This window comes from Pan troglodytes, chromosome 8, assembly GCF_028858775.2.
Source record: "Pan troglodytes isolate AG18354 chromosome 8, NHGRI_mPanTro3-v2.0_pri, whole genome shotgun sequence".
In the NCBI taxonomy this organism is placed as follows: Eukaryota; Metazoa; Chordata; class Mammalia; order Primates; family Hominidae; genus Pan; species Pan troglodytes.
Window position 1 is genome coordinate 13,849,798 of NC_072406.2, and position 14,443 is coordinate 13,864,240.

At 43.1% G+C, this 14,443-nt stretch overlaps 2 protein-coding genes across 3 annotated transcripts in view; one reads left to right on the forward strand and one right to left on the reverse strand.

Annotated features, from left to right (window-relative positions):
• On the reverse strand, window positions 1-5,354 carry IDI2 (isopentenyl-diphosphate delta isomerase 2). The gene is made up of 4 exons (XM_024346161.3): window positions 5,116-5,354; window positions 3,220-3,312; window positions 1,299-1,429; window positions 1-427 (listed from the first exon to the last, which is right to left on the reverse strand). Exons 1-4 carry the CDS (start codon window positions 5,255-5,257, stop codon window positions 110-112), a joined length of 684 nt encoding a protein of 227 aa, XP_024201929.3. The 5' UTR covers window positions 5,258-5,354; the 3' UTR covers window positions 1-109.
• The window catches only part of LOC107976887 (uncharacterized), a 22,712-nt gene continuing 11,456 nt past the window's right edge, over window positions 3,188-14,443 (forward strand). The window contains exons 1-2 of one of the 2 annotated variants that reach the window (XM_063781296.1): window positions 3,188-3,320; window positions 8,956-9,046. In XM_063781296.1, the coding sequence (XP_063637366.1) occupies window positions 8,986-9,046 (61 nt within the window). In that variant the 5' untranslated portion in view covers window positions 3,188-3,320; window positions 8,956-8,985. Of the gene's footprint in view, window positions 3,321-8,899; window positions 9,047-14,443 lie in introns of those variants that run through there. The other variant, XM_063781297.1, reaches the window with a different exon arrangement.

A 14,443-nucleotide genomic window follows, 5' to 3' on the forward strand; every position in this document is an offset into this window, starting at 1 on the left:
ATCAAGTGCCCCTTTTGCCCTGTTTTTTGGAGAGGGTGTGTCATTGCCTCAATGGTGCCTCTGCCTGCACTGAGGGCATTGCACATGGCTGACTCGACCTCCCTGCCTCTCACACTCTGTGTATTTTGTGAAGCTCCACAAACGGGGTCACGTCATCCAGGTGAGGCCACCACCGGTACAGAAACCTCTCGGCAATGGTTCTTAGCCAGGGGGTGACTTTGACTTCACCCCTCGCCCCCCTCTCCAGCAGCTCCCGCAGCTCCTCCTGGGACAGGTAGAGGATGCTTTTCGTTTCACTGGGATCCAGGTTCAGAGTGACGTTTTTCCTCACAAGCAGAAGGTAACAAATTTCATGCTCTCCCCAAATTCTGTCTGATTTTGCCTTGTGGTGATAGATTGTCATGAACACAATGTCCTCTGGAGAAATCTATTGACAGAAATTGGTGCAGTGTTAACAACGCTAATGTAAACCACAGAATTTACAGAAAAATAGAGAAAATAAACACATTTGTTTTCCTCAGAAAATGAACACTTTCTTTGGTAATTGATAATTTCCAAAACCTCAATTTTAGCTAAGTAAATTTTTGTGGACTCAAGTCTGAATGATAAACTGGCTTTGGTTTCTTGGTTCCAGTAAACCTGTCTGTCTTCATTTAAAGAACTAACCGTGTCACACACACATCCTCAAGAGAAAACCCCGTAGAAACCGGCCAGCGTTGTCAGGAGAACATCCATCCTCTCTTAAACGTGTTCTTGAGTGGATGAAGGTAACACATGCTCACAGGATCCTGGACATTCTTTCTAGTGGACACTTGAATTTCTTTCTTTCTTTTTTGAGATGGAGTCTCGCTCTGTCGCCAGGCTGGAGTGCAGTGGCACAATCCCGGCTCACTGCAACCTCTGCCTCCCAAGTAGCTGGGATTACAGGCATGTGCCACTACGCCCAGCTAATTTTTGTACTTTTAATAGAGATGGGGTTTCACCATGTTGGCCAGGATGGTCTTGATTTCTTGACCTTGTGATCCGCCCGCCTCGGCCTCCCAAAGTGGGATTACAGGCGTGAGCCACCGCGCCCGGCTTGAATTTCCTCTTCGGTGTGTGGTCGACAGATTCCTGCACAGTCTCAACCCTGCCTGGGACACATAGGGACTCACACTGCCCCATCCACAGCCCCATCCTTCGTCCTCATGGTGCTTCATGAGGTCAATGGTGTAGATCCAGCCTGGACTTTGTTCACCATCTGCCCGCTGCCAGCCTGGACTCCCGTGGACACAGCTGAGACTGGATGCTGTGTGTACCTGCTCCCCAGGAATTCCCAGCTCTGCTTGCAGACGCCTCTGGGCTGCCCTCCTCACTCCGATGGCATCCTTTTCTTCCAGTTCTGCTGGGTTGTATAATGGGTGGCTACTACAGGAGTCGGTAAAATACCCTGGAAAAAATGCATGTGGGAACATCCCTCTTTATTCCTGAAAAGTGAATATATTAAATACAAATGCAGATGCTTCAGGTAAAACCATCATCCGTCATCAGCAGAAGACAGCCTAGCGGGGGGAGTGGGTTTGTCATGGGCTCTCAGAGCAGCACTCGCCTCCAGCCTCCACGGCTGTGGGCTTGGTGAGGGTCTTCCACATGACCACCTGGTGGGGCTGGCCCTGACTGCTCCTGCGGCCCTTCCTGCAGATGTGCACACACATGTCCCGTGGCACTATCCCAGTATGTCTTAGGAGAGGGACTGGTTCCTACTCAGTTTTGTACCCACAGAGGACCTGAGATACCATGGGGTGGCAGGAGGAGGTGGTGGGGCTGTGGGCTGGGTGGCTGCACCAGCTGGGCTGAGGAAGCTGGGCTGCACTTTGAGGGTGGTGATGAGTGAGCATGGTTTCACAGGAAGACTGCTGGAATACCTTTGACCAAGTTTCCTTACTGAGAGGTTCTACTTAATTTACCCAAGTAACAGCAATAGCGCTATGACGGGAGGTAACACTCTCCTCAGTAAATCTCTGTTCCCTCCCGTTCCTCAGACCCTCAGTGCTTCCTTCGGTCACTCTGCAAGGAGTTTGGCTGAAGTTGAATCCCCTCTTGCAAGTACAAGAGCTGGTACTCCCACCTGCCCCTATGTATCCTGGAGGCGGCTAACACATGATAGGAAATCTTAGCTCCAGGGGCTTTATTTGCAAACTGTTGACTATGTACTACAGTTGACCCTCTTAACTTTGCAGCTCCTGAATTTTTCTGAAACAAACTTTGCATTCAGCTCCATCTAGGAGCCCGTGAGTACAACTTGACCAGCAAGTATGGTGGTGGGTTTGGGAATGGGCAGGATGTACCCACTGTGGCTCCGAGGAAGAACTAAGGGAGGAGAAAACCTCGACCACAGCTGGCCATGCTTAGCCATTCGCTTTAATGGCTCAGGCAAGGTCTGGTTTTGAAAATTTGAGGACAGCCTAGGCCAAAACACTTTAAATGACCACAATTGACGTAAATGCTGTTCCCCTCTAAAAAGAAATTTTTTGGCCGGGCGCGGTGGCTCACGCCTATAATCCCAGCACTTTGGGAGGCCGAGGCGGGCAGATCACGAGGTCAGGAGATCGAGACCATCCTGGCTAACACGGTGAAACCCTGTCTCTACTAAAAATACAAAACATTACCCGGGTGTGGTGGCGGGTGCCTGTAGTCCCAGCTACTTGGGAGGCTGAGGCAGGAGAATGGCATGAACCCGGGAGGCGGAGCTTGCAGTGAGCCGAGATGGCGCCACTGCACTCCAGCCTGGGTGACTGAGCCAGACTCCATCTCCAAAAAAAAAAAAAAAAAAAAAATTTTAAGTTGTAAATTTAAGAAGTACAAGATAATTAAAATTCTAAGACCTGTAAGGTAATTTTTATTATTATTACCTAGTTAATTTTATGCTAAATGCTATTTTAATCCCCTAAATCCTTAGGTTGATAAATTCCTCTGCATTTAAGTAACTTGCCGTTGCAAAGAAGCAACAAAAAAACCCAGAAACTCATATAGTTTCTTAATTTTTTAAGAAAGAAAACCCAGCCTACTGAAGAGCTATCAGCATAATTAGCATCTGCCTGAGCTGCCGATTTTCTGCAGGATGAGCTGCCAGCTCACCACAGTGCGGCACCGAGCACCAGAGAGTTCCCGTCCCAGATTCCTCCGGTCAAGTCATACGAGATGCTCTCTTCAGTCCGGGGCTCGGTTGAACAGACTCACCAGGAAACGTGACTTTCGTGTCCGACCTCTGCTGTATCAGGATTCGATTCTCGGTGTTAAACAAGACAACGCTGAAGGCTCGGTGCAGCAGCCCTGCAAAGGTAAGTGCCATTTGTGTGAGCGCATGCCTGGAGTCTGTACGATCGTCCTTCGTGCTTTTTGTCCTCAGTCTGTTTCTCATGGAAAAGCCTGTGATTGTGGCACCTGGGCAGGGCAAAGGGGACTGCTGGATGCCCAAACACAACGTTTCAGAATCTCAGCGGATTAGAACACTCGGGAAACTAAAAATAGATCTACCAGATGACCCAGAAATCCCACTACCAGGGCAAATATCCAAAATAAAAGAGATCAGTCTGTCAGAGAGATATCGCAGCATTCCTGGGTGCTGAGCACCATTTACGACAGCCAAGATATGAGATCAACCTGTGTCCGTGGAAGTATGAAGGGTTGAAAACATGAGGGTTAGATACACAGTGGCATACCGTTCCACCACAAAAGAAGAATGAAATCGGGCCGGGCGCGGTGGCTCACGCCTGTAATCTCAGCACTTTGGGAGGCTGAAGTGGGCGGATCATGAGGTCAGAAGATCGAGACCACCCTGGCTAACATGGTGAAACCCCGTCTCTACTAAAAATACAAAAAAATTAGCTGGGCGTGGTGGCAGGTGCCTGTAGTCCAAGCTACTCGGGAGGCTGAGGCAGGAGAATGGCATGAACCCAGGAGGCAGAGCTGGCAGTGACCCGAGATTGCACCACTGCACTCCAGCCTGGGTAATGGAGCAAGACTCTGTCTCAAAAAAAAAAAAAAAGAAGAATGAAATCCTGTCATTTGTAGCAACATGGATGGAACTGGAGGCCATTGTGTTAAGTGGAACAGACCTGGCACAGAAAAACAAGTATCACATGTTCTCACTGCTATGTGGGCTCTAAAGAAGTTGATCTCATGGAGGCAGAAAACACAATGCTAGACACCAGAGGCTGCGAAGGGCAGTGGGGAGGGATGAAGAGAGGGTGGTTAATAAGTATAAACATACAGCGATAGAGAAGGAATAATATCAGCTGTTCAACAGCACAGTAGGGTGACTGTAGTTAACAACAGTGTATTATATGTTTCAGTGTGGCTAGAATGGAGGATTTGGAATGTTCCCAACACAAAGATATGATGAATGTTTGAGGTGATGGATATCCCAAATGCCCTATTTGATCATTATGCATGACATGCTGGTATCAAACTATCACATGTACCCCATTAATATGCATAATTATTATGTATTTATAAAAAAGACACAAAAATGAAAATTAAAAAATAATAAAATGGCTTAAGATGGTCAAAGAAAACCAGAGCTGGACAGGAGTTAAAGCAGAAAAATCTGACTTTATTGAGAACCATTTCAACAGGGGAAAGAGACCTCCATGTAGAACCAGCCTAACTGCACACAACACCCAAGGAGCAGGCTGGGGTCTATGGATTAAATGTTACTAAGAGAAAACATCAGTGGGAAGGGGGTTCTGGCTACACCGACCTAACAAGACTTGCTGAAGACAGGCCTGCATGATCAGACGTCACCTGGGAGGGACGGGGTTGAGGAATTTAATCAGATGCCAAGGTCAGGGTTCTCGCTAAAACAACCTGGTAGAATTCTTGCTGAAACAGGATCTTACGAGGAAGAGCACGGATGCCTAGGAGAAGGTGCAGGAGCCTGACAAGGGCTTGACCAAGCAAAGACGTCATCCAGGTGCTGTTCCCCGAGCCTTCTAAAGACGGCTCAGCAAGCACACAGGTGACCCCGCGGTCGCCTCCTAGCCGGAAAGGCCTAGCCTCTCTTCTTAGGTTGCTGTCGGGTGGGAAAAATGGGAAAACCCTGGGAACTGGACAGAGAAAATGGGCGGGGGCTACCTTTCTCAATGTTTTCGTTCAGATGGCAATTCCTCTTGGTGTCGGCACCAATAACCTTATCATTCTCATCCACAACGATCAGCATTTCCTCCAAGCGCTGCAACTGACGCCTGTCAACCCAGTCAAGATTTATGTCAGACATAGCTGCTGGCTGTGACCCGACCTGAAATAGATGCACACAAATACCTCTTTATGTGAAAGATATTGCCATCTCGTTTTTGCTATGTGTTACCAACCACATTAGGATTTAGCATACACCTTCTCTACAAGTGACAGCAATTGTGTTGAAGCAGCACAGTTGTGAGATATGGAAGGTGAATCATCTGTTTCTAATGTGGTGTCTTTCTGAACGGGAAATCTTGGGTACATACATACTCCTCATGTTTTCCAGGTTTCCTTTAGTGATGAGTTAAAGAATCCCCGCCCCACCACACACACACACACACACACACACACACACACACACACACACAAACACACACACACACAAAACACACCGAGGTAAACTGTAGGTAACACTCTTTGTACACGTTTTTGGGGGAAAAGTGCAGCCCTGTGCAAAACCACTGGACCTGGATCAGACGTGGAGAAACACACAGCCTTGTAGGAAAGCTACGTCACCCACAGAAGGGCTATGGTCCTCTTCAGAGCCAAGCAGATTCTTAGGTGAAGATCTTCTCACAAAATGTTTTCAGGGCCAGGAGCGGTGGCTCATGTCTGTAATCCCAGTACTTTGGGAGGCCGAGGTGGGAGGATCACTTGAGTTCAAGAGTTTGAGACCAGCCTGGCCAACATGGTGGAACCCTGTCTCTACTAAAAAATACAAAAATTAGCCAGGCCTGGTGGCACATGCCTGTATTCCCAGCTACTCAGGAGGCTGAGGCAGGAGAATCACTTGAACCTGGGAAGCGGAGGTTGCAGTGAGCCGAGATCGCGCCATTGCTCTCCAGCCTGGGCAGACAGAGTGAGACTCTGTCTCAAAAAAAAAAAAAAAAAAAAATGTTTTCAGGGTCATTTATCTTCATGTAAAACCTTCTCATCATCCTTTTCTACTTTTTAAAAAAATGCATTCACGTCTGTCCATTATCATTACTGTTATTATTTTCAGCAATCTGCTCCTCCTCTTTGCAAAAGGCTGTTTGACTTAATGTATGGACATGAGATACAATAGAAATGCAGAGAAAACAATTACTGAATATGTACAAATTTAGATCATAAAAGAAAGAATTCCCACAAGGTAAAACATATGCACTAACCTCTCTTGGAAGCTGGAGACTCCTGGGTATCAGATGTGGAACTGAATGTGCAAGTTGAACCAGGGCCCTTTTATACCCTGGGGATGTAGAAAGGTATCAGCTAAGGCAATCTGGTATTTTTGTATTCTTAACAAGAAAACACACCCCGGTCTCTCTCTATCTCTCCATCTCTTTCTCTCTATCTTTCTCCCTCTCAATTGAGGGATAATAGAAAATTGTTTTGACACAATCTCACTTTAAAAAATGCTTTTAGTTTTTAAACCTAGGGTAAGTTGTTTTCTACTCTATAGCTTTCTTTTTTTTTTTTTTTTTTAAGGTGATGTCTAGCTCTGTTGCCCAGGCCTGAGTGCAGTGGCGTGATCTCGGCTGACTGCAACCTCTGCCTCCCGGGTTCGGGCGATTCTCCTGTCTCAGCATCCCGAGTAGCTGAGATTACAGGTGCCCGCCATCACGCCCAGCTAATTTTTTTGTATTTTTAGTAGAGACAAGGTTTCACCATGTTGGCCAGGCTGGTCTCCATCTCCTGACCTCAGGTGATCCGCCCGCCTCGGCCTCCCAAAGTGCTGGGGTTACAGGCGTGAGCCACCGCACCCAGCAACATTAGCATTTTAATGTATGATTAAGGTGGCATTTAAAATAGCTAGAAAAAGATACATTATTTGAGAATTGATGATATAACTGGCTAGTTTTTAGCAATAAAATTATATCTTTTTCTCTAATGTCATATTGGAGACATCCATGTGAATTTAAGATTTAATTTTTTTAAAATGAAAGCATAAAAGTACTAGAAACATATGTGGATGAATAATTACATGATATTCTGTAAAGAAAAATCTTTACAGGCAAGACACCAAGTTGGAACTCTAGACACACAAAAAATGGTAGATTTAAATACCTTAAAATAGTCCTTCTGTATGTCAGTGAAGCCTTGATAAAAGAAAAATAAAAATTATAAAATGTTTTATCTTGATGGACTATTACAGATAAAGACTTAATATCCTTAAGACAAGAAGGTTCTAATTTTACAATTAAAACCATGTAATTATAGTAGAAAATAAGAGCATCGACGTACAACTCAAAAATGAGGGAGACTGTTGTGTAACGATGTCACCATTTGGTATTTAAATCCACCCTTAAGATGAATTTGACTTGTATCTGTTTGATTGTTGTTATGAAACATGTTGGTGTACATGGGCTAGAGTTTCTTCAGTTTTAATTTAAATATGTAATTTGCCCGGGCATGGTGGCTCACGCCTGTAATCTCAGCATTTTGGGAGGCTGATGTGGGCAGATGACTTGAGGTCAGCAGTTACAGACCAGCCTGGCCAACATGGTGAAACCCTGTCTCTACTAAAAATACACAAAAAAATTTAGCCGGGCATGGTGGTGGGTGCCCATAATCCCAGCTACTTGGGAGGCTGAGGCAGGAGAAGCACTTGAATCCAGGGGGTGGAGATTGCAGTGAGTTGAGATCACGCCACCACACTCCAGCCTGGGTGACAGAGCGAGACTGCATCTCAAAAAAAAAAAAAAATAAATAATGTAAATATGTAATTGACCTTTGCCTCATTTAACTGGTTTTCAACCACACGCACTCCCTCTTGCTCCATTTCTTGGCTTATCTAACATCAGTTCCAGGAAAGCCTATTGTTCTTTCTGGGTAAGGAGGCTGGGATGCTTTACCTTTACTTCATCTACCTTGAGGTAGGGACAGTTCTTCCCTTAAGCATATTTTTATTTAGAAATTGTGCCGTTTGTACATTTCCTGGATCATGGTTCCTATTTGAACAGACCTGTATCCTACCGCTGTGTTACCTTTTAATCCTGTGCAGGGTCCGCCTAGAGGGATGAAGGACTTCTCAATAGTCCCATTTCTTTTTTGTCCCTTTTCTGAGGCTCCAGAGGCAAAAATCTTACTATTTAAAAAACCTTGAAAGTATAATTTTTTGCACTGTTTCATTATCTATTTAATTTTTTTTTTTTTTTTTTTTGAGACAGAGTCTCACTCTGTAGCCCAGGCCGGAGTGCAGCGGCTCACTGCAACCTCCACCTCCTGGGTCCTGGTTCAAGCAATTCTCCTGCCTCAGCCTCCCAAGTAGCTGGGATTACAGGCATGTGCCACCACGCCTGGCTAATTTTTGTATTTTTAGTAAAGACGGGGTTTCATCATCTTGGCCAGGCTGGTCTTGAACTCCTGATCTCATGATCCGCCTGCCTCGGCCTCCCAAAGTGCTGGGATTACAGGTGTGAGCCACGGCGCCGTTCAATGGCATATTTTTAATTCACTTGCTGTATATATCATCCCAGATTTTAAAAAGAAAAAATAAAGGTGGCAAATGGAAGAGAAAAATAATAAAGATTGTGACTAAAATTACTGAATAAATTCTTAGAATAACTGAAAATCGATAAATAAATGCAAGACCTTGGAAACCAATGTGTTTGGAAGAGCTAAAAAACTGTATAATTTCTTGCCTATCATATTCCAAATATCATCTACCAACTAAAGCTCTAGGCCAAATAGTTTTGCAAGTAGGGTCTGTTAAAATATCAAAAAAATGTTTGCCATATCTGTCGGTTCTCTTAGGGAATATGAGGAGAGAAGCACGATGGACGCATGACTCAGCTGACTTTGGCACAGATGATACAGAACAAAAATAACACAGCAGCAGTGATGGGTAATATTCTATAAAAAGATTAATGTGTTTTGCTCTTTTGTCTTTCCATAAGTTCACCTTTATGCATGTAATTTTTAGTTACGTAGAAAATCAAAAGGCTATGCCTGAAATGTTTTCCCTGGAAATCAGTTCTGAGACTCAGGAATAAATGGTCTGTTTGAAACTTGTTTCTTTTGCAGTCAGAAGAGTAAGAATGGGAGAATGATACTCTTTTAAAGATCTAAAAAATAATAAATAAGTCTATGAATTAGGCTTTGAGGAAGAAACTAATATACAATACTGTACCTATTATAATCCAACAACTCTAATAGTAATAATAATAATAGTAAGACAGCCAGACACACATTGTGTCCTTCCTTTGTGCCAGTTTCTATTTTAAGAGTTTAATGTATATTAATTCATTTGGTCCTCACGACAGCTTTCTGAGATAAGCGTTATTTTTTATTCTCACAGCATCGATAAGGAACTGAAGCACAGAGAGGTAAATTACCTGCCCAAGGCAATGTGGCTGCAGATGCAGCTGAGCCCCCAGAATCTGTGCAGTTTAACATGTTGGGATCGTCACCACCAAACTAAGCACTGAAAGCTTTAGAGGCAAATGTTATCAAAATTTCAAGGAAGGAATTGTCATTCTCTGTAAAATGTTCTAGGGGATAAAAAAGGAGGGAAACCCTTTGCTAGGTTGATCTGGGTACAAGGTTCTGACACATAAAGCACACAAAAAACATTATAAAGGAAAGGAAGGAAGACATTTTGATTAGGCTATATGCGGAGAATTTTCTTAAGAGAGGTTATGACAACTTTAAGAATGACAGTTGATGACCTATAATGCTGCAGGTAGGAGGTTAAGGATAAACTCTAGGAATAGATGATTACATCTGATTAAGGCAAATTAGAAGCAACAGAAAGGGCTCTAGATATCAGTGAAATATAGAGAAGGACATGGAGGCCAAGACTGGGAAAAGCAGGTAAAAAGAAATGGAAGTGGAAAGAGTTAAAAAGGAGTAGGCCAAGTATTGTAGGTATGAAAGAGAGGGTAAAACAAATACAGCATGTGCTAAAAGGGGTATCCTTGAACAAGAGAGCCATAATAATAAAGAAAAATATCCCAGACACACAAGATGACTTAAACCCACAGATGGAAAGGGCTTGCCATGTTCCAGAAATACTGACACATTATCGTCGACACTGGGGTAAACTTCTCAGATCTCTGAGAAAACTGCTGCATGCAGAAGAGAACAGCCACTCCCAACACCATCACTCCATCTCCTAGGCATTGTACAACCCTAATCCTCTGCTTTCCACCTAGAATGATGGGTGATCCATGTACTTACCAAAAGTCACTTCTTGGGTCAGGTGTGGTGGCTCACGCCTGTAATCCCAGCACTTTGGGAGGCTGAGGCGGGTGGATCACCTGAGGTCAGGAGTTTGAGATGAGCCTGGTCAACATGGTGAAACCCCATCTTTACTAAAAATAGAAAAAAGGGCCGGGCGCGGTGGCTTATGCCTGTAGTCCCAGCACTTTGGGAGGCCGAGGCAGGTGGATCATGAGGTGAGGAGATCGAGACCATCCTGGCTAACACGGTGAAACCCCGTCTCTACTAAAAATACAAAAAAATTAGCCGGGTGTGGTGGTGGGCGCCTGTAGTCCCAGCTACTCAGGAGGCTGAAGCAGGAGAATGGTGTGAACTCGGGAGGCCGAGCTTGCCATGAGCAGAGATCGCGCCACTGCACTCCAGCCAGGGCGACAGAGCGAGACTCCGTCTCAAAAAAAAAAAAAAAAAAAAAAAAAGAAAACTTCCTTCATGCTCACTATATCCAATTCCTTTCTCTAATATTTCTCGTTCCTTTTCTCACGTTTAAAACTATCAAGTAACTTAACCTAAATTGTTAAGTACAATTGTTGAGCTGTTCAAATTTTCAACTCCTGTCAACAAAATTCCAAAGAACAAGCTTCTAAGATAAGCACTTCCTGATATTTGATAACATAGGTTAAAATTTCTGTAAATATCTTAAGAGATTATACTCAAATCCCTATGTTGGAAAACGGTGATCAATAAAATTTTGGCAGTGAGGAAAATAAAAATAACTTTCCATAATAGGGTTATTTTTATCTATATAAATCAAGAAAGAATTAACACTTTAGCTATGATCAGAAAAGATGAGGCCCTTGGTATTATTGGGAAAATTTGGAAGAGATAATTAATTTGGGAGGGCTTCTAGAACAAGTACTCAGTGAGAAGTGTTCAATAATAAGTAAAATGACACATATGTAATTGATGTCTTAAGGCTGATGACAGCAGCCCTCCTAAATGCATCTGCAATTTGCTACTAAATCCATACAATTCGCCTCCTCTAATATATACATATTTTGAGACGGAGTCTCGCTCTGTCTCCAGGCTGGAGTGCAATGGCATGATCTCGGCTCACTGCAACATCTGCCTCCTGGGTTCAAGCAATTCTCCTGCCTCAGCCTCTCGAGTAGCTGGGACTACAGGTGCACGCTGCCACCCCTGGTTAATTTTTTTTTTTGTATTTTAGTAGAGATGGGGTTTCACCATGTTACCCAGGCTGGTCTCAAACTCCTGAGCTCAGGCAATCCGCCTGCCTTGGCCTCCCAAAGTGTTAGGATTACAGGCGTGAGCCACTGCGCCTGGACCTCCTCCAATATTTGGCCAAGCCACGCAATCTTTAAGCTCCCATGTCTGTCCATGATTGTAGGTTTATAATTTGGAACTTTGGTTATTTAATTTATTAAAAATATTCAGATATATCCTGCAAATAAATACAAAGTTTTTGTACTCAGCATCTTTAGTGCACTTTCCCACAAGGAGTTGTATGTAAATGAAAAAAATAGATAAATGCAAGCATGTAAATCAACTCTTATTATTAACCATTTACTTAGCTCAAGTTTATTTACACCTGAATGAAAAGTTCCATTTGCATCAAAAATACATTCGTATACTCTTAAGGCAGTGTCCGGCGCAGCGGCTCACGCCTGTAATCCTAGCACTTTGGGAGGCTGAGGCGGGTGGATTACTTGGGCCCAGGCATCCAGCCTGGACAACATGGCAAGAGCCATCTCTACAAAAAATACAAAAACTTAGCCAGGCATGGTGGTGTGCACCTGTAGTCCCAGCTACTCTGGAGGCTGAGATGGGAGAATCGCCTGAGCCTCAGAGGTCAAGGCTGCAGTGAGCTGGGATTGTGCCACTGTACTCCAGCCTGGATTACATATATTTGTATATTCCTAAGGCACATAATGGACCTAGGTCACCAAAACTAAAAGATATTCTAGACCAAAATTTTGACTGTAATTTAATAACCTTGTACAAACCCTCTACAGCTGCACATTACCAAAGCTAGTATCACTGTGCCTAGTGGCTTACTGCCTCATTCAATTGAAAAGATAAAACTAATTCAATCCTGCTCTCCAAAGAACACTTTTTCTGAATGGGCTCTCAGATTCTGCTTTCCTAAGAAAGTGTGTTGAGGTAGTTCTTTTTCTGAATGGACTCTCAGATTCTGCTCTCCTAAGAAAGAGTGTTGAGGTAGTTCTTTTTCTGAATGGGCTCTCAGATTCTGCTTTCCTAAGAAAGTGTGTTGAGCTGTAGTTCTACAGCATTGTTCAATGCAAAGATAGGGTTGGCTGTAGGTTTTCAGAAGGTGACCTTTATCAGGTTGAAGAAGTTCCCTTCTCGTCTTACTTTCTTGAGATTTTATCATGAATTGATGTTGAGTTTTGTCAAATGTTTTTTCTGCATTTCTACTGAAATGAGTCTTGTGGTCTTTTCCCCTTTATTCTAGCAATATGGTGTATCATATTAATTGATTTTCAGATGTTAAACTAGCCTTGCTTTCTTGAAATAAATCCCACTTGGGCATGGAGTATATTCTTTTTATATGTTGCTGGTTTCTGTTAATATTTTAAGATTTTTGTATCTGGATTCGTGATTGATAATAGTTATTCTTGTAATACCTATTATAAATAGTTACTGTGTGGCTTGGCCAAATACTGGAGGAGGTGAATTGTATGGATTCAGTAGCAAATTGCAGATTCATTTGAGAGGGCTGCTGTCATCAGCCTTAAGATATCAATCACGCTGGGCGCAGTGGCTCACACCTGTAATCCCAGCACTTTGGGTGGCCGAGGTGGGTGGATCACAAGGTCAGGAGTTCAAGACCAGCCTGGCCAACATGGTAAAACCATATCTCTACTAAAAATACAAAAATTAGCCAGGCATGGTGGCAGGCACCTGTAATCCCAGCTACTCGGGAGGCTGAGGCAGAGAATTGCTTGAACTGAGGAGGTGGAGGTTGCAGTGAGCTGAGATCGTGCCATTACACTCCAGCCTGGGCAACGGAGCAAGACAATGACTCAAAAAAAAAAAAAAAAAAACAATCACATATGTGTCATTTTACTTATTACTGAACACTTCTCAATAGAAATCTTTTTGCTATATTTGAGATATCCCGTTTTCTTCTGCATATGCTATTGGGAGGTAGGATAACTAAAAATATTATATATAAAATATAAAATAACAATATATAAAATAACTAATATGATAACTAATATAACTATATATAGCTATATATACCTACATATAACTGCAATATAACCATAATATATAAAATAATTAATATAACATATAGATTAGTTATAAAATAATATATATAAAACAAAATAACACCAATATATAAAAAATATAAAATAACTAAAATACATTGGTATAGTTTCTTGTAATAACCAAAAGAAAGTGTTCCTTTTTCCTCTATTTCTTGGAAGTGCTTATGAAGGACTGGTAATATTTCTTATTTTTTATTATTTTTGAGACAGAGTTTCGCTCTTGTTGTCCAGGCTGGAGTGCAATGGCGCGATCTCGGCTCACTGCAACCTCCACCTCCCAGTTTCAAGTGATTCTCCTGCCTCAGCCTCCTGAGTAGCTGGAATTACAGGCGTGTGCCACCACACCCGGCTAATTTTGTATTTTTAGTAGAGACGGGGTTTCACCGTGTTGGTCAGGCTGGTCTTGAACTCCTGACCTCAGGTGATCCACCCGCTTCAGCCTCCCAAAGTGTTGGGATTACAGGTGTGAGCCACCATGCTCGGCCAATACTTCTTCTTTAAATGTTTGGTAGAACTCACTAGTGAGGCCACTGGGCCTTGTCTTTTCTTCATGGGAAGATTTTAATTACTATGCCTTAGCTGGGTAATACAAAGATGTACCTGCATTATTTCGGATTTTCATCATTTGTGCATTCTCTCTGTTCTTCTTGATCATTCTAGTTAATGGCTTTTTCTAACTTTGTTGCTCCTTTTTTTTTTTTTTTTTTTTTTTTGAGACAGTCTCACTCTGTTGCCCAGGGTGAAGTGCGGTGGTGCGATCTTGGCTCACC